General features: G+C 42.6%; 1 protein-coding gene across 1 annotated transcript in view; it reads right to left on the reverse strand.

Moving 5' to 3' along the window:
- pepd (peptidase D) overlaps window positions 1-23,533 on the reverse strand; it is a 114,166-nt gene that overhangs the window by 4,248 nt on the left and 86,385 nt on the right. The window contains exons 13-14 of the mRNA XM_088613669.1: window positions 3,762-3,946; window positions 1,196-1,387 (exon numbers count right to left, since the gene is read on the reverse strand). Coding sequence (XP_088469795.1) covers window positions 1,196-1,387; window positions 3,762-3,946 — 377 coding nt within the window. The remainder of the gene's footprint in view (window positions 1-1,195; window positions 1,388-3,761; window positions 3,947-23,533) is intronic.

Below are 23,533 nucleotides of genomic sequence, written 5' to 3' on the forward strand. Positions count from 1 at the left end.
TTTACAGTGTTTGCTAATCCTCCTATTTCGGCATCATCTGAAAACTTCACTAGCTCACTAACACAATACCAGAATAGAGAAAGTTGATATAAATTAAGAGGAATAATGGGCCTTGTACGTTACCTGTGGTACTCCACTAGTTTCCTTACCCCAGTTTGAACCCATTATTACCTGTCCTTTCACATTGCAACAGAAAGCAGCTCTTAATGCTCTTAATACAACTGGAATGTTTTGCATTATGTTTAACATCAGATGCAACCCTGTCATTGAAATCGGGTATTCCTTTTTCACTGTACTTTTCACACGTTAAGCGTTTAACCCTTCCTACTCATTTAACTGACTGAGAATTTCACCGCATTATTTTCTAAAATCCTCGTCCAGGTATTTTCAATAGAAATGAGGAAAGTGATTATAAACTCGCACACAGGATTGTGAGGTATATTTAGTACAAAAAGAGGCAGTGTTCTTGAAGCCAACAAATAGATAGGATTCTTGGGTCCATTACATGCTTTGAATGGAACTTAACTGGAATTAACTGGATGCCCCCTCTCATTTATAAACATTCTTAGTTTTTATGTTTAAACTGTTTTTTCATTAGAATAATGAAGCTGAAGTTGGCTTCATGGGGGTAGACTTCTGGTAACAGGAGGAGGAACCAAAAGACAGTTTGTACTTGGCTTCTGAAGCATTTCTGAAGTGTTTATCAAAGAGGCCTGAGATTCTGATAAACAGGAGAAATTTTCAACCACTTCAGACATACATCACAGCTTATCGCCTGTCTACCTAACCACACTGAATAAGGAGTCTTGGATTTTAGACGCACGGCCCAGAGGAGGTAGGCACAGAATAGTTCCAGGAAATCCTGACATCAACAGGAAACGTAATCGGTCACTGCACTTCCACAGCAAGAGGGTTCAGGCAAGCCGTCGCTCAGTGCGAAACCAGGGATTTGGCATTTTAATAGTCTGCTCCCTCAAAGCAAAGGCTGCCCTTGCTGAGGTAGCTACTCTGAGCCGTTGAGCTTTCTAACGTGCATTTTGAAGAAAAAAGAAAAAAGGGTTTGGGGGCAGAAGAAAACAGTGGCTTTAGCTAACTGAGACGAGCAAGGGACTACTCCCATCCAGCACAGGAGCGGAAGGCGGCGCTGCGCAGGGCTGGAGGTCCCATGTGCACGGCGCGGTGCCGGCGGACTCACCCCTCCGAAGCCCCGGAACCGGCTCAGCGCGTTGCGGTTGATGAAGCAGCTCTGGGCCGGGGAGGCCAGCGCCTGGTCCAGCAGGTGGTCGATGAAGTAGATCCCGGGCTCCACCGTCAGCACCATGCGCTCCTGCAGCACGCGGCCCGTGCGCAGGCTCCGCAGGCCCGGCTCGTCGATCCGCTCCACGCCCTGACAGGCCCAGACCCGGAGCACAGTTAGCAGACCGGACCACGGTTTACTATCAAAACTGTAATAGTGAAGCCACAAGCATGTTATCCAAGGCTGTGTGCTGCTGCCTAGCACTGCCTTTGAACAAAGCACCAAAGATGCAGGCCACTTGTGTCCTATATTATTGCTACAAAAAAAGCACAGTACTAGTGATCTTAATCATCTTCAAAACGTAAATTTAAGTGCTGAAAGGAAAAACTTAAACAGAGAAAAGCACAACAAGCATTTTCTGAATGAGGCTTTGTGTAGCCATGATGCCAAGATGAGCGAGTTTAAAGTGAACCTCCTCAAAGTCTCTGGCACGCAAGCTGTAGCAGAGGAACATCTGGAAAACATGTCTTTAGATTTCTTTTTATCATGATTCTTTTTAAACTCAAAACCCTTAATGGTTTTCATAATTTAGCATAAAGTTAGGGACATTAGTTTCAATAAACTTTCATTCATGCAGCGTCACTCATCAAACAGTTGTGTACTGCTGTCAGCAGTGACAGAGTGTCTTTACCTCCGGAGCCAAGAACATTTAGTTTCATTGAACAGTTCAGATAGGGCAAGACACAGAGGTATATTTTGGAAGCCATTATGACAAAGTGGAACGTTATCCTTTCCAAAACATACGGTCATTCTTTTTGGAAAGAAAAAGGCATGCACCTACCAGTTTTAAGTTAAACAGCAAAGGGGTTATGTAGCATAAATAACTACCTTAGTACTAACTGACTTAGGATTGTTTTTTTCTTAGAACTGTGGTTCACTTTATCAGACACTAAATTGCTCTGATCATTACATCTTGAAGACATGTTCTTAACTAAAATATCTGGCACTTTTGCTGTGAACAATGGGAATTTCAATTCTGCCAAAGAGAAGCTAAATTATGACAGACTATCTAGGGCAATTTCCCGACTTTCATTCTTAAAAGAAACTCATTAATTTCTGGGGTTTAGGTCACAGAGAGTTATTTGTTGCAATGCTAAGAAGCAAACCAAAGGATGTCAAGCTTTATACAGAACATCACATCCCTCGGCCAGGAAAAACACTCCTACAGACCTGACACAGCACACGTGCCCTAGAAACACCATCCCTTCTTCAGAGTCATTTGGTGCTTCTTGGTTTTCGCTGCCAATAATGTTAAATTTGTGCAGACACAGCATTAACTATCACCAGCCAGAGATAAATGGGCAAATTAGATGAAGGGAGTAACCCAGCCGAAACCTCACTCAGTGCAGAATAAATCTAATTGAAATCCCCCACTATGGCTGGAAATTCTCACACATTCATCGCATGAGAGCCTGGAAGCAGCAGATGACAAGTCTGGAAAGTGCAGCCTGTCCAATAGAAAACACAAAGGGAGTGACATCCCACATCTGTTTAGTTGTTTTTTCCCCTCTTTCATGGCAATCGTCCCACAAACTCAAAATAGTTTCTCTTTTTATTGATTTGTTTACAGCTCTGTGAAAAAGTCTGTATAACTTCCTTTTTAATGCAGCTCCAAAAGGCATGCCAGGCATATTTAGTTAGACTATACCTTAAAACCTCCCATACGTGTACAGTGCATGTATCCACATTACAGTGCTCTTCAGGTATAAAATGATGCCTGTGGACACGGCTGGACGTTTAAAAAGTTTCTGTGCTTCAACTAAGAAAGGGGAGAGTGCTCTGTTCTTCACACAAATGAATGACTCTCACATCCGAGAACAGTCACCCAAAAATAAATCACAGAACTACATGCAGTGAGCAATGCCAATTCAGAAATATTTTCATTCGCAGTATTCTGGCCAGGGAACAATAGCTAATCAAACTAAACACAAGGGCTGGAAGCAATTTATTTAGAACACTGTGTACCTGGCAATTGATACATTTTCTTTTAACCCCCAAACCACAGCGTACTGTATATTTAAGAAGCAAAAAAGCAAAAAAAAAACATATTGGAAGGTGTGTCTTCAAACACACTCAAGTTGACAATAATAGACTTGTGGGAACGATGTTCCCACAAGCAAACAGCTTGTTGGCTGGATTCTTTTTATTATGACAACTGCTAGAAGACTGGAAGAGCTGCTTGTCTTCACTTTTAGCATCTTGTACCAGATGCCACTGACCTCCTGTGAAACCCGATTAGGAGTGAGAGAGCGAAGCAGCATTTCTCTCACTGAAAGGAGCACAGGAAAGACAGAGGAAGCCATGTATCGAAGAATATCCCACCGAATTCCCAGCTCTCCCTGAATTCCCAAAGCTGGGATTCAGGGAGAGCTTTATAGCCGGCAGCCTGCAGGAGAGGTTGTCTATAATCTGCGCCCAGCATCAGCAGGAAGGCAAGAGCAATGGCGTCACGCCAGGGACTGACCTCCGGGTACCCCCCGACATCGTGCACATCGATGCCCAGCAGGTGGCCCAGGCCGTGTGGCATGAACACCGCGCCCAGGTGTGCCTTCACCATGTCGTCCACGCTGCCCCGCAGGATGCCAATCCTCAGCAGCTCCTCCAGGTGGACGCGGTCAGCCAGCCGGTGCATGTCCGGCCACGCCACCCCTGGGGGACAGAAGGCCGAAACGCGGGTCATACCGAGACCATGCTGCTGAGAACGCATGCAGCCATCCCTCCGTCTTAACAGCTAACCGACCGCTTCATCCAGATCTGGGCCGCGGGGAAGCCAGAGCCTCTGCCAGCAGGCGACGGGATACACCCTGGTGGAGACGAGAGTCCTCCGCAGGACTGGCACACACACACACTGGGGCCAGTTTTCCCAGAAGCCAATGCACCTAGCAGCACGTGTTTGACTGAGGGAGGAAACCGGAGCACCTGGAAGAAACCCACACATACAAACTCCACGCTGAACCCAGGGCCCCAGCACCACACGGCTGTTTACACGTTAACCACTGTGACACTGTACCGCCCTTAAGTACGCATAGGAAATAAGATATGTATGGCAAACAAGCAGGTGACCTAAAATCATCTCTCTCACTTGAATATGAACATTTTATTAATCCAAGGGTGTCAACCCAGCTATTTAATGAATATGTACAATTCTATATATAAGCACTGTGCATTTTCATGTCTAATTTCATGTCCCTCTATCAAATTAACCACAGCATTTATGCACCAGTTGTGGTCTGTGAGAGAAGTAAAATGAAATAGAGCCCTGAATAATGGCCCTGAATCAGTCTGTCCCTCCAAAGCTCTGCCTTATACTCTGTTTTTCATCTATGGAAGGAGCTGTCTGAGGCGTGGCAGCATTTAGAGACAAACACCCGGCTAGTGTCAACATTTGCAGTTCTCAGGAGCATCAAAAGCAAGAACAGGAACCGAGGTTGTCTGTGGAGCTGTAGGGGGTCTGAGATGAAAAATATCCTTGGTTTGCCTTAGTTAATTAAGTTTTGGGTAGATCATTAAGAGTCATCAACAGTGCAGGAATACAGGATATAAAGACAAGTAGAGAAGAGTGGAGAAAGAACAGCACAGGAGAGAGAAGAGGAAGACACCAGAGACAAGAGGTGCTTGTCAAGATCAACCTTAAGGACCAGATTCAAGTTGAGCTTTGAACCTTGTAAGAGGTTCAATCTGTTGATTTTTAGGAAACTGGTTTCCTGTGTAGAGAATCCAGGACTCCATTTTCATTGCAGCATTCAGATTTTTATTTAGAGAGATTTAACTCTTTTGCATAGAAGGCAGGTTTATCTCTCTTGTTTACCTGTGTAGGTATTCTAAAGCATGTTTTAACATATTCTACATTCTGACCAACCAGAAAAACCACAGACAGCAGTCGGGGATTTTTCTGGTTGGTCAGGACATAGGCCTCTTAGAAACCTTGTTTGTAAATAGTGTACGTTGCATGTAGCTCAAGCAGGCAGCTGCATCAGCATGCGTAGGCTGCAAAGGAACAAGTAAAGGTTTATTCCCTGCTGAAAGGAAAAGAAAAGAGACTCAATGTTACAGTTGTGTCACACCTGAAGAAGGCCCAGCAGTCAAAATGTTGTGTCTCTTTTCTTTTCAGTGTAGAATAAACCTTTAACTGTTCCTTTGCAGCCTACGCACGCTGACTCAGCTACCTACTTGAACTTAATAAATATTTGTTAACGCAGGGTGTCTGATTGATTACTCGTTTCGCTAAAGCTGTGCAATAGAACGAAGAACTCAAGCATATTAATAATAATAATAATAATAATTATTATTCTTGGCCTAATCTTTACAATTTGGGGTATTCGTTATTTTACTCATTGATTATCCCAGTTTGCTATTTCTGTAATTCTCTATTTTTGTTACGAACATTAAGAACACAAAGCATCCATGGTCTCAGTCCAATACTATGGGCCCAAGGTACAGACTACATGTAGGAATGCTTTAGTGGCAGTAGTTGTTTTAAGGCTGGGATGAAGAAAGCACTTGCGCAGAGCTCAACTCCAGAAATGCACGGCATTTCATGTATGCCGATATCTGCAGGCAACAATTCCATGGGTCCAGCTTGTGCCAGAGCAGCCTCAATATAATTTGACAGATGATCTCTTTAAACACAGGTAATGCTTGCATGCTTGCATTTTTAATTTGTAAGCATTGTGAGGTTGTGAGACATAATGTAAGGAATAATTACACAATAGTGTTAAGGCATCACAAATATGGTAACAGGTACAGCTGATTGCTTCACCATTGTGGGTTTACCCCCCCAAATGGGAATACAGTCTCAAGGGCACCTCTTTCATACCGACCTAGCTGTGCCAAGAGGAAAACTATGCCCTACAGTCAGTCCATTTCAAAAAATGCATCTGTATACATTCTTGTCTTTACTTTCTCACAATACAAATTGTGAACCACTGCAGGTGAAGAAATCAGGCCTCAGAACCTCTGTTTACGGGTTGTCGCTTGTCATATTGTAATGTCACCGTCAGCAGACGCCACTCATGGAATCAGACAAAGTTCTGGGCTATGCAAGCATTAGCAAGAGAGAAGAACATACAAGTGACCCTTTTTTACTTGTTTTTTACCATTTTATCTGCTTTTTTAAATTGTTTTTTTTTCCACAACACCTTAAACAATATTTTACACATTATAGACTATAAAGAAAGCCTCTATGTGAAAGGCGGAACAGCAGAAGGTGACACCTAGTGAAATCTTGGGAACGTGCAGCGTATTAGTGCACAAATGGAGATTTTTTTCCCCAATTTGTTTAAAAGCTTTAGCTCTCAGTTCACCCTGATAGTTGCAGGGTCCACGTACTCGTATTCTGTGTGCAGTCTCCCAGGTAACTCGCTACCTTTCCTGCTGTGAGTGTTGAAATAATGATCGGTGAGTGGACCTTCCACTCTATTAACTTCAATAAACGCTGTCAGGGTTGTGTGGAAGAGCTCACAGGAGAATAGTGCTATATGGTACAAAGCGAGGAGTATCATGCCTGACAGTTTTGACACTTCAGACACACTGCTAGTCCTGGATCAGCTTCCACTGACACCTTCACCCGACCCAGCAACAGAGGAGCCCTGACAGGAGGCTTTGTTGAAACACCCACAGTGTAAAGCAGTCGCACAGATTTTGCAGACAGAAAAGCGCACACTGCACTTCAGAACGCAGAACCCAGCCCATGTTATATAAGGAATCTCCCCCTGAAACTGACCAACTGCACTTTGCAACCAGTTACAATCAGAAACAGAAAGCTTTCGTCCTGATTCCTGCAAAGATTATACATTTTCAGCAGAACTTTTAACACGTCTCTGGACTCGTTAAGATAGAGATGACAGAGTTTGCTTTTCTTGCCTCTTACTGTAGCCTTCCCTCCTTTTAGAGATACATCTGGCTGCACTTTCTGTGCTCACTCTCAGCGGTGCAGCTCAGCCTTCAGAGTTTTGTGAATACAGTCAGAAATGATAATGCCATTCCAATTTAATTTTATACGAGCAGCACGCATTTTTGAATTCCCTGCGCTAAAATCGAAAGGGAAAAGCCTCCTTTGCTTGTTTCTATCCTTACACACACGCAAGTGTATTGCAGAGAGAGCAAATGACCCTTATAGTTTTGGGAATTTTCCTATTCCAACATTAGTGAGATTTACTGTCTGTTTTCGGGGGGTTTTGGCCCGTGCTGTTGCAGTCCAGATCAATAGTCATAACCTTCAACACTGTACTGGAATAATCAGAGGTAGAGTTACGCAAAACTAAAACATTCGGTTACATGCAGTACAAATCTCAAATCTTAAACCTAGCTGGACCTCTTCAATGTGGAGGCAGTGTCTGTGTTTACAGTACCAATTGATCAAACGATACTGCTAGACATTGCTCATTTTCCAAAAGTCTGCAAACAATCATAAGCAAGTTTGAGACGAGAGGAAGCCTTTCGGTTTTAAGTAGCTAATTGATCTGAGGATCTCATCCAGCCATTTCCTAAAGAAACAAAGGCATCGGCTTTGACAACATGGCTGGTTGTTCTGAACTTCACAGCTCTGTGTGAAAAAGCACCTCTTGCTCTCGGTTGTAAATGCTCTTCCCTGTAGTCTCCACTTGTGTCCTCTGGTCTGTGTTTCACTGTTGATCCTAAAGGAGTGCCTTGGCTTGGCTTTGTCTACGCCAATGAAGATTTTGTAGTCTTGATCAAGGTACAGTACCCCCATAGCCTCTGTTCAAAATGAAAAGTATTCAGCTCTTTGAGCTTGGCAGAGTATGATATTCCTTTGAGCTGGTAGATGTACCTAGTTGCTCGTCTCTGGACTGATTCCAGTGCAGTCAAATATTTCTTGTAGTATGGTGACCAAAGAAAAGCAATAAAAAAACAAGTTAGATCTTTTCAGTCACTGGGAAGCAACAGCTCGACTAGGGAATGTTTCCTGCTTTCATGAATGGCTAAAAAAATTGATTCTTCCAAAAACATCCTCTTCAAATACATTTAACCAACGTGCAGTAAAAATTACAACCGCCGCTTGTTTCATTCCAAAAGAATTTCATTCTTTGAAATTAACTTTTATTACTTGCACGGACACACGACTGGAAGCTGCAGGACTGATTTCAGAGTGAATCCAATTAAAGAACAAAACACAGGGGAGCTGACATTCTTTAACTGCTTAGAAGAGAATTACAAAATACCCCATTTACAAAAAGACATTACTCATCACATTTCATTTAATGTGTATGTGCAATCCAGTTTTGGTTTTGCCAAATCCTAAGTAGCACCTTCAGATTATGAGCAGAAGTTAATTAAGAACAACATATCAAGCAGGATAAATCAGTTAAAACATGTTTTGCCTGAGTGGATACATAATGTCACAAAACCATGCATGACACATTCATTTTTTGCATTGGAAAAGCAACAAAGATGTGCTTTCCTGTGATCGAAGGGAAGTCTAACACACTTTAGTAAAAGGGGTTCACTAATAACAATCAAGTCTTTTGTATCACCAGGAGCTGTACAGGGCTGCCAAAAGAACTATTAAATGCAGTGAAATCAGTGAAGCTCCTCCCAGCCTACGAGCCTGAGACCTAAACCGGCCTCAAAGGATAAAAAAATGATCAATTTAGTTGGATAATTTCAAAATGTGTTAATAATAGAATTAGTAACCCTAAACTGACAGCTTCAGGCTTTCAGCTGTGACCGCAGTGAACAGTGTCCAGCTGGAAACTGTCTAACGCTGGCCATGATGAAATATTTAAGCAGAGGCTGTGCTGCTCAGGTCAGGGTCTACTACATATTCCAGCAAAGCCCGAAAAACCACTCCAGCTGCCAATAAGCTGTGGATTTCATGTACCAAGAGGCTGACCCATTCATGTTCCAGGGACCAATTTATAAAACGGCTACAGCCCGATGACAGGTCCAGCGCAGGAGACTAGACGGCAGTGTCCTTGGACTTTGGACTCCAGCACTCAAGAGAAGTCTGTGCCCAGGAAAATGTGCTGATGAGGTGTCTGTTCAGCTCGCGCTCTGCTGCCAAACCAGCGACCCAGCATAAGAGGCCCTCGTAGCCAATGAGTGAACAGCAGAGCACCCAATCACAGAGCACACTGGGTATGGCATAGTAACCGAGGGCTACTCAGCTCTGATTGGCGAGCTCTTGTGGACAGGGGGGTGGGCAATAGATGCTTCTTTACACAAGCGGTGCACACATCGAGGAATATATATGCTCACAAGAGCATGCAAGCTATCTCAAGTCAACAGCAGCTGCTAGCGTCTAAGGGATATGAAGAGAAATTGTGAAACGCTTTAACACTGCCACAGCTCTGATTTCACTTAAGCACACTCAATCTGAATCAAAATTAAAACAATTATTACGCATAAAGCAGATGAAATAGGACAAAACAATGAAAGTATGATTAACTAGAACTTTTATCACAAATGAACACTGGCATTGACCTGGTCACAAGGCACTGGAGTCACAGGCTATTATTCCGCTGTTATCTTAATGCTGTTGACCTGATTATTTTAATAAAAGCGCAGTTCAAACTAATAAAGGTCCCAGAAGGGGAGTAGCATGATAAGATGTACTAGTCTTTAACAGAGTGTCAGAAAATAATTAAACTTGAGCAAATAGCAAGTGCAGGGCTGTCTGGATATGACCAAACATAATCAAACACCGCTATTGAGCTCTAAGCTGCTGATTTCCGCTAAATAAAGTTTCATCGATACCATCAACCACAATGGTGGAAGAATCACTGACTGATGAACTAGCTAACGTTTCAAGAAATGTTTTTCTAACATAAATGGTTTTGGTAAAAAATGTTAAGACGTCAAAACCTTTATCACTGTGGCTTAAAGGATCCACGAGGAACTTCCACAATCCCTCCCATTACAATGTTGGATCTTGTCCTTGATATTTAGAGGGAGCTGGGTTCACGGGGCCAGGACAGTGGCCGTTTGTCCAATTTCACTTTTGGGGCCTGATGGCTGGTGATTTGGAGATGAATAGTCGTGGAAGTATTTGCTCTGTTATGTTTTGAAACAGTAAAATTAAGAAAAATTGTCTCACAAAAAATAAAACTTTGATTTTACTCTTATGTCCATTTTCAAAGTGCATACCCTCCCGCATACTGTACTTCATGCACAAAAAACATTTCTCCAGCTATGAACTATTCTGCTGTGAACCTTTCACAGAGCCTACTGAAAGACAGGTATGTTGCACATGTTGTTCAGTCCTTTGGTTAAAGGTCATGCAGTGACTGAAATGAAATTAAAACAAATGACAATCTGTTTTGCCATTCAGACAGAGTTAAATCATTGTACAATAACTAATTATATGCCAAATGGCAAAATATGCCAAATTAATATCAGCAGTGCAGGCTTCAGACGTGTATTGTCTTGTTCTTCAGAATGTACTGACGTACACTGATGCAGATGGACTCTTGCCCAGTCAGGCATCAGGAATAAACATGCGAGGAGGTCCTTTGACAACGGGTCTGTCGGTGTTGTGTTAGTGGTTGTGCTTGAAAACCCTAAGATTGAGCAAATTTTTTTTCATTTCTGAAAACGCATCTAATGACAATATGCACAGTACATATATAGGATTTGGTATGGGTGCCCCTTCCTTTCTACAGAGTTAGGCATGATGTTTTTTATGCTCTTATGATGTATATCAATGAATGACTCTTTCAAATATCCTGTAGCACCTTCCACAATTCATTGAAGTTGCTTGGTTGCCATTTGCCAGCATCCCTGCACACGCATATCGTGTTCATACAGGGATGTCTGCAGGTCTCAGTATCTCTGGGAGTCTGCAATCAGCCTCCTTGCATTGCAAATAATTATTGGAACAACCACCACATTGACAGCATTCTTGGGGTCCCTGCCCTATGAGACATATGCCCGTAGAAATAGCATGGGCGCTCAGAGCCTGCCCAGACCTCTCAGCAGGCAGGGTACCCTTGATGTTACAGAGATCCTGACACCTCTGACTGAGAGGCAGACCCATGGTTGTATTGATCCGGCCCCCTCCTTCTCTTTGCAATACACTGATTGATTAACTGCTCTCCGCGTTCAAATAAAATTCCATCGATTACTGCCAAACAGTTCAAACTTGGACTCGCCTGCAAAACGCCTCTCCCCCATCAACATGTTACACGCTGCATGGAAACCATTATGTGGTGATGTGCATCTTGCTGTTTTTATTGTGCTGTTTGCTGCTGTACATGCAGCATGGTCACTCACACAATCTGTGTGGTTAGACCACCTATCACCTATCACAAAGAAACAGTCTGAGGAGCTCGACACCAGTTTGCAAAGTTGGGGTCTCCTTCCTCAGCCACTTCTATTTTCAATAGCACCAGTATCAGGAACTCTCCCCAGCAGCTCACACACAGCACTGGATGAAACATGGAGTTGTGATGCCACCTGTCATGTGCGTAGCCTTCAATAGCTAAGAGCTTCAGTTCAGTTCCTTCCCAGGAACCACAGTGTTTGTAACATGCTGGTGTCGCACTTTCTGGTAAACTTTCTTTAAAAAAAATATTTTAAAAAATGGCACCGATAAAGAATTACGTATGAACCTTTTCCCTTTTTTTTCTTAAGACTGTACAGATTTTACAATTTCTTAATCATATGTTTCACAGAGTGTCAACCTCAGAGAGTCTTTGAAAAGAGAGAGAAAACGTAATCTATTTGAACCTAGAAGAAACAAAAGGGAAGGTGCTACAGCTTTACACATTTAATTGGTGATTACAGCTATTACATGCCTCACGCCATAAATGAAGGGTTATTGAAATTTTAGCAATTGATGATGTTAATTCTTTCCATTTGGCTGCACTCATGGGCTCAGAAATGAGCTGGTAGTTTCTCGAACACAGATCAACACAATTATAAATCATTATTTATTCCTGAAAGATAATTTAGTTTTTTGATTATCACACTTTTCTGATAACCTCCCCGAAAAAAGATTTGCATTTGATTTAAGATAAAGTAGATGTACAAACCATCCATCCATTTTCTAACTGCTATATCTAATTCAAGGTCCTGGGGGAAATGAAGCCTATCCCAGCAAGAATGTCTTTTCACCATCTTTGCTGTATTTTGCCATAAGAGTCTGTTAAGTATTATCAGAACAGCCTTTTCTAAGTTTGTCACAATTCACATGGCACCCTCATTTTTGCCTTTTCTGGATAGCACTGGGGTATTTTAGAAAGTGATCCTGTGGGTAGCAGTTCAGTTGCGTTCTTTGGAATGAAATGTACAACAAGGCTTGTTTGTTTAAACTTTACAGGGGCATATTTTGAAACGTAGAAAAACTGTTGCTCTACATTTGTAAACCCAGGCTAAACCCACGAACTGTCTGGCAGCCCCTTGCAGTAGAACATGGCATGACATTCCTCTTCTGCAGAAAGGCTGCCTTTGTTTTGGCTTTAATTAGCCAGGTCAGTCGGTTTAAGGCGACATACCGTATGAACCCAGTGAACCTAAACATCATGCAGTGAGGGACGGGGAAGAGAGGGGACTAAGGTTATGTCATTCTTGAAAACCTGTAGTTTACAGACACGGGTCAAAGGGCTCATATTCCAGCTGGATTCCCCTAAGGATGTCGACGGGTTCACTGGCTATCTCTGCTCACGCTTACCGGAGGGCACAAAGCAAGCACCACGCGTCCAAACACGGCCTTGCTGAGACAATAACAAACAGGAGCCACATCAACCGCTCTCAGGGCCACTGTCATCCGGCTCTGGGCAGTGGGAACCCACGCTCTGCCCTGCTAAAGGTCAACATCCAGCGCAGGTGAGCCCCGGAGTCTCTCACAGGTATATTCTCCCAGGTAAAGCCTTCGATCCCGGCCTGCCCAGGTCACGGCCACTGGGTCAGGGCTCGGGGGCCAGGAACGGCCAGGCTGTGGGTTCAAGTCTCTCGGATTGTTAATGCCAAATTGGTATGGATGCTGTACCCCTGAGCAAGTTACATCGCTCTAACTGCTCCAAAAAAACGCCCAGTGGTGCCTGTTAAATAAATCATTGATGATAACTGTCCGCATGACTTCAGACGGGCTTTGTGGAGATCGTCACTGTCGTCATCAATGCAGGGCAATGCGGCTATTAAATCAATTAATGGGAGACATGATACGCTGTCAACTGTTTGTCACAATTTTAGTAAGTCACTTAAATGTTTCCTGTGCTCTTTCTTTATTAGGATGCAGAGACAATTTAAAATCTACTGATTTCACTCCCCAGAGAAACAGAAATTAAGACGAAAAGCAAAAAGGCCAAGCTCTCTAATCCCTTATAAAAGACACAATACACCCAAATTTACTCCTCCTATTTTTTGGGGGGTGGACAAACAATAACAGATTGAAATGCAAACAAACTTGTGCATAGTTTCGTAAGGATCTTGCGTCGAAACCCACACAGGACACAAAGATCAAAAGGCCCCCAGCTGAGAAGCAGGAACAGACATTAAAAGACACAGAGGCCTGAGGATGCAGCCAATCTTCAATGAAGTATCGATGCACTTAACATTGTATCCTGCATATGATTATGGCTCCATGTCATAATTAGGAAAATGGAAAGAAAAATGATTTAAGTCCTTTTTGGGTTTTCCATGGAGCTGATGACTAAATGTTGGGAAACATTCCATATAAATGCTTTTCACCTCCAAAGGTTTGACAGGATATGCAGTGTCAGGCCAATGCCAAGAAGGGGAAAACAACAGAAATAAAAGCAATTAGTTTGATCAGGATTGCAATACACTGTTTATCTTGAAAGTTATAAGGCGTTCTGAATCCAAATCCTGCAAATAAAGTGTACATACGAGAGCAGACCCTTTTAGAGGCAGAAAGAACTACTTTATCAGCACTTCATTAATTAAAGGTAAAGCAAACTTGCTTGATTTGTAATCAGAGTTTCTAGAACCTGATTACTGGTTACTGAAGTACACAGTTACCATATCTTAATGTGCATATTCTTCATTCTGTTTTCTATTAACAGGACTACAGTAGCAAGAAGAACGAGAGGTGAAAATACACCTTTATAAAGACCTGTGTGGTATGAAAACATGCAGTTGTTGAAAAGTGTCACAGTTCAAAACAAAGTTCACTTAAAACACCCAATGTTCTTCTACTGAAATATCACCAAAAATATTGCTCTCATAAATAGACAACAATGCAGAATAGGATTTGCTGGATTATCCCTTAATGCTGTGTTTCTGCTCCTCAGTTGTATCTAAATACAGTGAATACTAAGATAAAATAAGATAAGATCACTTTATTGGCCATATGCAATTTCCTATATTAGGAATTTGTCTTTTCACATACCTCAACTCCATGAGACACACAGACAGAAAGAGAAGCTTGGGGTCAGAGCGCAGGGTCAGCTGTTTATACAGGGTCCCTGGAGCAGCTGGGGTGAAGGGCCTTGCTCAGGGGCCCAACGGAGTAGGATTTTTCTGCTGGCTGCGGGACACGAACGGGCAACCTTCCAGCCACAGGCGCAGATCCTGAGCCACAGAGCCACCTCACCACCCCATCAGCAGAAATACTGCTGTTATTTCTTCCATCAGAGTAAGAAGATTTTAAAGTACTGAGCTGTAGCTTCTGCACCAGTCTGACCAGCCGTGACCCAGGACACAAGGACAGAAACAACCCTTCCCCTCAATGCACATCTGGAATCTTTACAGCAGTGTCTATTCCCCTTTTACAACTTGGGTATGACAATCTTTTATTCCTCCGCGCTGTGCCAGTGATCATGATTCATTCATGACATGATGGTACACCATGTACAAAGTCTATAGAAATAGCTCATGGAACAGCATTTAAGGTAAGCAAAAGACAACGTAAAACTTATAATTGTATAGCTAGCCTTAAAATACATATCTCAAGATGTGCTGTATGCTTTATCTTTTATAAATTTGTTTTTTTTTGTAATATAATTAAATGAGCAGGGTATGACTCTGTGTTCACTCGCACTTTGATGGGATTAGTAAATACGGCAAAAGGCCTTTGCTGAGATGAAAATTGGCAACAGTGTGAAGACAGTACATATGTGATACTAGTCTCAGTTTTTACAGTACATAATTTCTCAACTTTTCTGACTGATTTTGTCACACTACTCAGAAGAATAAGAAGACAGAAGAAAATGTGGATACATTTGACTTTCTTCTTGCTCTACCTAGAGAGATAGCACTGACACGGTAATCCCTGAAAATTATGAGTCAAGAATTTCTGCAGACCATTGGGAGGAACTGTGGAAAAAAAAATCGCTTTTATTTGCACTTCTCAATAACCTTTGTGCCCCCTTTTTAATGCACAGCAGGCCAATATGATCACCAACTGTTAAAACAAGAAATGGAAAAAAAGGCAACTAAACAAAAATAAAGTACAACTAAACTGCGATTTCTAACAACGCTTCATAAACAGAGACAACACAACACCCTGGGCTCCGGAGCTATGTCTGACTCTGATGCCAATCCGCCCTGAGTGGACTTTGCAGCTTCATCGCCAGGTCAGACACATAAACACTTCAAGAATGAGCACAAATGTTTGCCAGTCTGGCCAAATGAGGCTGTATCCCGGGAGCACTCCGTCAAATTGGTGCAGAGGTTACCAGATTGAGGCGAGCGCCTCATTCTGGAAAGGCACTGGGCCTCTCCTCTCTCCAGCAGGCTTTCAATTGCTCAATGCCTCCAAAACTGGACTGGACTGATCACCCACGGCCTATTTCAAAGGGGATTTTGTTGCAATGGGTCTATACGGGCCTGTTTGAATAATATCTAGTCTGTTGGGCTCTAATTGCTGCACACAGTAGAGCACGCAGGCAGCACACTGGACAGTACATCTGGTTCTGATTGCCCACTGTGAGCAGCTGGGCCTCCTCTATGCACAGGTTACACTGTCAATCTGCGGGACACTTAAAAGGCTGAAAGAGGTAATTCAGTGCTACAGCCCCACTTCTCAAATAAAGTTATCTGCAGTAGTTATGATATCTGAATATTTGCCAACAGAAAAAAAAATCCTGTTATGCAGTTATATATGCCTGAATGAAGAAAACGTTGGAAGAAAAAAAACATTTTAACGTCCTCCATAAATCCGAAGGTTTGTACTCTTTCAACAGACGAAATAAGCCCTTGAATATGTGCAAAAATGGGGAGTTCGGAAACTGTGGTTTTTATTCAGTCTTTTGTCTGAAAAGGCAGGAGCAGGTTAGTGTCTAAGGTGTCTGCCAGAAGAGGTCTAGAAGTCACTGTGCTGTGAAAAAAATTCAGATGGCAGGAAAAGCTCTTCAGGCTTTTGCCTCCCTTGGTAATTGATAATGTCTCCCCACACGTAATTGAGGAAGCTACGTTGGGAAATGTCTTTGTGAGTGTCTCTGCTTATTGCACAATTTCTTCTCCTTGTGGTTCCTTTGTTGCACAGCAGATGCAAGAATCTCCAGAGGAACAAGGAAGTCACATCCTTCGTGTATCTCTGTCCTCTAACACATTTCACATTCTGTCCATCAGTGCATATGTGCTTTTTATTAACTGCACACAAACTGCAGTAAAACAATGCTAACACAATTGTAAGAGATTTTGCAATTAGCTGGACTTGTTTCGGAAGGCTCCCTGAAGCAAACATTACAATGTGAATAATGGTATAAGCTATTCTACATACTGTGCTACAAAAACAGTCAATTATTTCTCATTAGTTTGGATTGGCGCTATTGTGAAAGAGCAAAAAACAAGGAATTACAGATTTATAGCAACCAACCATCCATTAATTTTCACAGGGGAGGCAAAGTCTACCCCAGCATCAACGGGACCAAGGCAGGGTTCACCCTGGACAGGACACACAGACACACACCCTGGACAGGACACACAGACACACACACCCCGGACAGGACACCAGTCCACCGCAGGGCACATAGACACACACACCCTGGACAGGACACACAGGCACACACACACCCTGGACAGGACACCAGTCCACCGCAGGGCACATAGACACACACACCCTGGACAGGAAGCCAGTCCATCACAGGGCACACACAGACACACACCCCGGACAGGACACACAGACACACACACCCTGGACAGGACACACAGACACACACACCCTGGACAGGACACCAGTCCACCGCAGGGCACACACAGACACAGACATAGACACACACACACTCACACCAGGGCCAGTTTTGTACCAAAACCCAATTAGCCTACTAGCATGTTTCTAGACTGAGAGGGGAAACCGGAGTACCCAAAGGAAACCCACATAACATGGAGAGGAAACAAACTCCACTCCAGGTCCAGAACTGAACCAGCACCGTGAGGCTGCGATGGTAACCACTGTGCTACTGCAGATTTACAGCAACTAACCTTCAGATTTAGTGCTGGAAATCAGACTTCTATCAACTTCTTCGAACTTTTTTAACTTTTAACGAACTGTCAGTTGTATGAATACATTCAATAAATATTAGCAACCTACTACTCTCCCATTTATTGAAAGTTTTGATGTAATTACGATACTTGATCTTTCACATTGGAAAAGTATAGATGAAAACCATGTGCTTTAGAAACACAAGTGAGAAAAATACAACAGATGCAAGAACTGAGCTGCACAAAAATAAATTTCTTTATAAAACACCCCCAAAATTGCTAAACTAAAGGATAACAGCAGCAGCAATCACAAACAAGTCAAAGTAGCTATAAAAATCCCATGAAACAATTATATGAGCCATAAGAGGAGCCAAGGAGAGGATATACAAATTATTTTTTTTCAAACATGGAGAACACAAACTCCTGGAGAGAGATCAGATCACAGAGAAGGTAAATGATTGAGAGAGCACTTTAATAAGCCCAGTGGGAACTTTTACTTCAAGAACTGGAGTAGTGGCAGAGGTTGAGCTAGAACTAAGGCTCTTACATTGGTAGACAGCTGAAGGAGACTTAGAAGAGAAAAACAAAGTTTATCCTTTAACCTGCTTGTTTAATTGTCTTGTACCTTTTCCTGTCTTTGCAAAATTGAGCTAAAGGACGTTCACTTGATTCCATCCCCCTCCACATCTTCAGAAAACTTGTGTGGTTGAAGCCTTGGTTAGCTTGTCTGTGTTTGAAGGTAAAAACGCAGGCAAGAGGACAGACAGCCTTTTCTGCTCCAACACAATCGCCTGCCTGTTCTGGACTATAAAGCAAAGGTGCACTTTTGCACTTTAACTGCTCTTTATTAAGTATCAATCGTTGCCTAGCTAGTACAAATGGCAAATGAGAAGGAAGCAGGGTGGTTATTTTTGCAGTATCCAGCAGGTTCTAACTAATGGGTTTGAATAAGAAGGCTATATGGTACTTAATGTGGAATAAACAAAAAAAAAGATTACAATACAGATGCAACCACTTAATTCAAGCCGGAAGAATAATCAAGCCCAGAATCAAACCAAAGTCATCTGGGTTCTGAGCAGATTCTCAGCACAGCACAACTAAATCATTTTGACCCTCCAAACCATGTGTCTCCAGCCCTAGCCCCTGAGGGCTGGCAAGTCTACAGTTGTTTTATTGCAACACAGCTCTTGAAGTCCAAAATCAAGCGGGTTTCGAGTTAAACTGGGCTTCTCTTTAGGTGCTGCTGCTTTACAGAGACCTGGAAAACCTGCGGACACAGCAGCCCTCCAGGAGCAGGACTGGGGACCCGGCTCTAATCCTGAGGTCCTGCCCAGGTCGTCATCACCGACCCGCCGTTCACAGATCGACAGAATAAAGCAAGCGCCCACGGCTGTCCTCCCTTCACCTGGACCGCAGTACTGACGCAGAGTGACGCAGTCTTTACAAGGCAGATTGGGAAACCTCCTCTTGCAACCACTTGTCACCCAGCAGCACTTCCTTTACGGGACGCTGTGGACACTTGAGGGTACTTCCTCTCCAGCACGAATTCACTAGACACCTCTTGCTGAGGACCAGTGCCAATAGCATGATGTGCATCTTAACCGATTTCCTCCAACTTCCTCTATTACAGAAACAGCGGTGCAGAAGAGTCAATACAGAGTCTATCTGAAATCCTTCAGACATGACTCATACAAACGTCTTTTATCAAAATGTCACTGAAGACGATGGTAGATCTGTTGATCTGGAAATGGATAATTACTGGTTACCTTGAGTTGTATTCTTCCTGAAGTTTACAAGTTCAAAGATAATTCATATTTACAGATTTTGTTTTACGAGTGGTAATGGACAATGTCACAGGTCTCCAAAAAGGCGGAAGTATTAACCTTTTGTATAAGAAACAGAAAAGAAACCAAACTGTTCATGAAGGAGAAATCTAACAATACATAATTGCCTGGCCTGCCAAGTAATCTTGGCTTCATTGTACATCAGCCTTTTTGACCACCAAATAATTTGGTCCATTCAGGTGAAACATGAAGAAAGATTTTCAGATGAAGGGTTTGTTTTAGCTTTTTCCTTGTGTTAAATTTAGGAATTAAGCTCTGCTTCTCAAGCTGATGGTGTTTCAAAGTGGTGCTTTGAGCTGATTTCATTTGGGGTAAATTCTACAAAAACAAGCATTTTTCTTCACTGCCTTCAGAGATCTGAATTTGTGCACAGTAGTTGGCACTGCTTATACCTAGATGTATATCTGTTTGGCAAGAATAAAGACATGGTAAGTGACTGTGGACTGCAGTTATTTTTTATTCCATTATTTCTTCATTGTTGAACCAAACCTATTTCAGCAAAACTGGAAGACAAATCTCACATATCAAAGTATTAAACAGTTGTCTGAATTTTGTTATCATTAATATTTAACTTCAGTTCAGTGGAGGAAAGAAAACTCAGCTGTTCATAGGTAGGTTGTCGAGCTAGAGTGACACACCATGAACAGCCACTCAAATGAGCACAACCACTGCCAGCTACTGTCACATGCAAGCAAGAGTTACAGCTCTTGGCAGCAGTAAGGCTACACAGCTGCCCTGTCTGTTGCCAGAGCTATGGACAGGGTGAAGTCAGGACATGTGCACATTCAGCAGAGACCAGCAAAACCTGAAAGCAATCAGATTATCACAGCCATAAAAACAAAAAGTTAAAAACGCTATTCTCCAACAATCGTGTGCAAGCCAAAGTGTCAGTCTTAAGCATATCTCTGTTTTGCCACACTAGGCAGAATTAAACGGCATTTTCAATGCAAAAGCTAAGATGTGTATCAGAATATGCCCAGTTGTCATCACTGGAGAAGGGCAGATTATCATCATCTTGGCACAGAGCCCGACTTAAGTGGAAATCTACAAAGCAAAGATCAAGTGATGAAAGAAAGTTCGAGATTTATGCCTTTTTGCGGTTTTCTATTCCCTCCAAAGCAGGATAAAGTTACATTTCTGTGGATGTTGTTGAGACGAACAGTTAGTTGTTTCTGTTGTTTGCTCATATGTCAATTATTTAACTGCAGGATTCCTGCTAGACCTCATTCTGCCACCCAAATCAATCCCCCTACCTACATCACAAAGGAGCTACACAACCACGCAATCCGTCTCACAGAGAACAGAAAGAATGACGGGCTCATAACCGTATCACATATTCTAGCCAAAATCCACGAGAGATAATGTTATTTTGATTGAACATGTCACCATTCGATAACAAAACGATATGTCCAATGTGTCTCAGCACGTATTTCTCATTCAGCACTTGAAGTTTCACAGTGACTTTATTACCTACAGTATGAATAACGTTAAATACTGAAATGCAACAGAAATAAAATGAGACTTCATGGCTATTGTACCTTGAAGGTGAAAGGACAAATGAAAACTATTAAAAACTGTCAAGCAAAATTTTGGAACTGAAGAATTCAATTTTTTTCTGACTGGTGCTTTATCATATCAACCTTGAAGAGCCACACACAGGACTTTCTCACATTTCTCAACTTGTTGTCTGTCAGTTTACCTCTGTTCACGCAGAGGTGACATAAGTCAAATTCAGACTCAAAGCCTTGGGTAAAGAATTGCTTTCCATCTTAAACTCACCTCCACATACAGTAGTTTCCACTAGTGTGGTCTGGTTCAGGCTCCACTGTTCATTCTAAGAAATTCTGCTAGGTGGCCTTTGTGGATTCTTAATAATTGTATCAGGCTGCCTTGCAGTCTTTCTCTGTTCAAAAACTAACAGGGCTTCTCCAGCCTGTCAGTGTAGGATGTTGTCTTTATCCCGGGAATGTATCACGTTGCTCTTCTCTGGACTGATTCCAGAGCAGCTACAAGGTGGGGACCGATATTCTAAATCTGGCCTCACCAATACGTGATACAATTACAACATAACATGCTTTGAATTTCAATTCTACATGTTTAACTATAACCTATGTAGCCTAAGATTTTATTTTAGAAACCTGAGCCATGAACAACCTTCCTGCAAAATAAACATTACGTTGGAATGAATTGTTATTGTTACTGTTCACAGCAACACAATTAAGGGATGATGAATGAAGTGATAATTGGTTTTGGTTGGGAATTTAATAAGGATGGATTAAGATGGACAGAAGCTACAGCATGAGCTTAACAAAAAGGTCCTTTCACTTTGAGATCCAAATGTCACTCTGCTGTGGCCCCCAGTTAGACAACAACTGTGAAATGTATTGTGGCCCTTGGCCCCCACTCTCAGTTGGTGATACAATTTCAGCTTCTCAACAGTACAGAAATATCCACTAGTTTTCTCATCAAGTTTGACCTGGTCACATCAGAGAGATACATCAAGATGTCCTGAGTTCCTGGGTTCAATTCCTGGGGTGCTGTCTGGGTGGAGTTTGTATGTTCCCCCCGTGTTCAGGTGTGTTTCCTCCCAGAGTCCAGACACATGCTGGTGGTTTAATTGGCTTGAGGGAGAAACAGATCCCGGTGTGAGTGTGTGTCTGTGTGTCGGTGTGTGTGCCCTGCGAGGGCCTGGCGTCCAACCCAGGGCGTACCCTGCCTTGAGCCGGGGGAGAGCTCCAGCGTCCCCCACGCCCGGACTGGATAAAGAGGTCAGACAATGAATGGATGAGCTCTGGCCAGAGCAGTGTGGTGGAACACCTGACTGTCCTGTACAATAAGAGCCTGGGCAGAGTCCAGGGCAGCACACAGAGGGAATGAATGGTCACGCACAGGCTCACTGCCTGCCCTGGAACACAGGAAGGACATGTGGGGAGCTCATGCAGCTCGTGGTCCATTATAACCATACTGTATACTCAGGTGTGGAACGTACTGCAGATAAAGACCTATCTGCTTCAATACTGGCCAGAAAGAAACTTAACTCTTGAAAAAGTGTTTTTTTTTGTTAAATACTGACCTTAGGACAGCCAGTAGAAGAGACAGCAGTCTCTCTTCTTGCAAAGGCAACAGGTTCTCTGAGTTTTGTTTAACTCAGGTCCTTTTATTAGACCTTAACTAATCTAATTATTTGATTACACGGAATGATTTAATAATTCCATCTGTAGTTGAGGTGTTTAACAATGGCTGTACGTCGAATTAAGCAATACATAACCTATAAGACCCAGTTGAACACTGGTCCATTACACAACTGTAACACTGGAATCAATAGTGGATCTCTGTGAACGCACTTTTTTTGGAGATGTATTTTATTTGGGTTATAAACATGTAGTTTGGCTTGTAAACATGTTCAACAGACTTAAGCCAGTTTAGGGCCCCTTCAGACTGAATGTGGCTTTAACAATGACAATTGTACTGCATCTACCAAGTGAAGTGAGTACTTTAGTTGGAACCAAAGCAGCATCTGCGATTCATACTCCCGGTGTACTGTCAAGACGCAAAAATACTGACTTCCTCCTGTGGCACAAACAAAACAACCTTTCCTTTAATTTGCAGGCCTTTATAGAAATCTCTGAATAAAGTCACCCTGGAGAACTCATAACACAAAGTGCAAAAAATATCACCAAAAAGCAAATTAAGATCAGACGGAGATTGCCGTAATAGCGAGTGTGGTATAGGGAAAAGGAGAATTTACCAAAGTCAAGGGCAACAAGAACATTGTTTTCTATAATGAAAAGGCTCGAGTTGAAGGGGGGAAAAGGGAACAGGGTGAGCAATGTTAATAACTGCAATGCATTATTGGCACCCTAATGAGACCAGGGTAGCTCGTTTTAGGTAAGGAACTATGAACATACTGTATAGAGAAATAGAGTAAGTGAGTAATAGAGACTGCAAATAAATTTCCTGTACCTGCTGCATCAGAAGAGCAACTCTGCTAAAACTATTTGCACATCAAGGCTCTTTTTTATTTTCCACAGACACTTCTAGCACTGAT

This window comes from Lepisosteus platostomus, chromosome 20 (genome assembly GCF_059453375.1).
Source record: "Lepisosteus platostomus isolate fLepPlt1 chromosome 20, fLepPlt1.hap1, whole genome shotgun sequence".
Taxonomy (NCBI): Eukaryota; Metazoa; Chordata; class Actinopteri; order Semionotiformes; family Lepisosteidae; genus Lepisosteus; species Lepisosteus platostomus.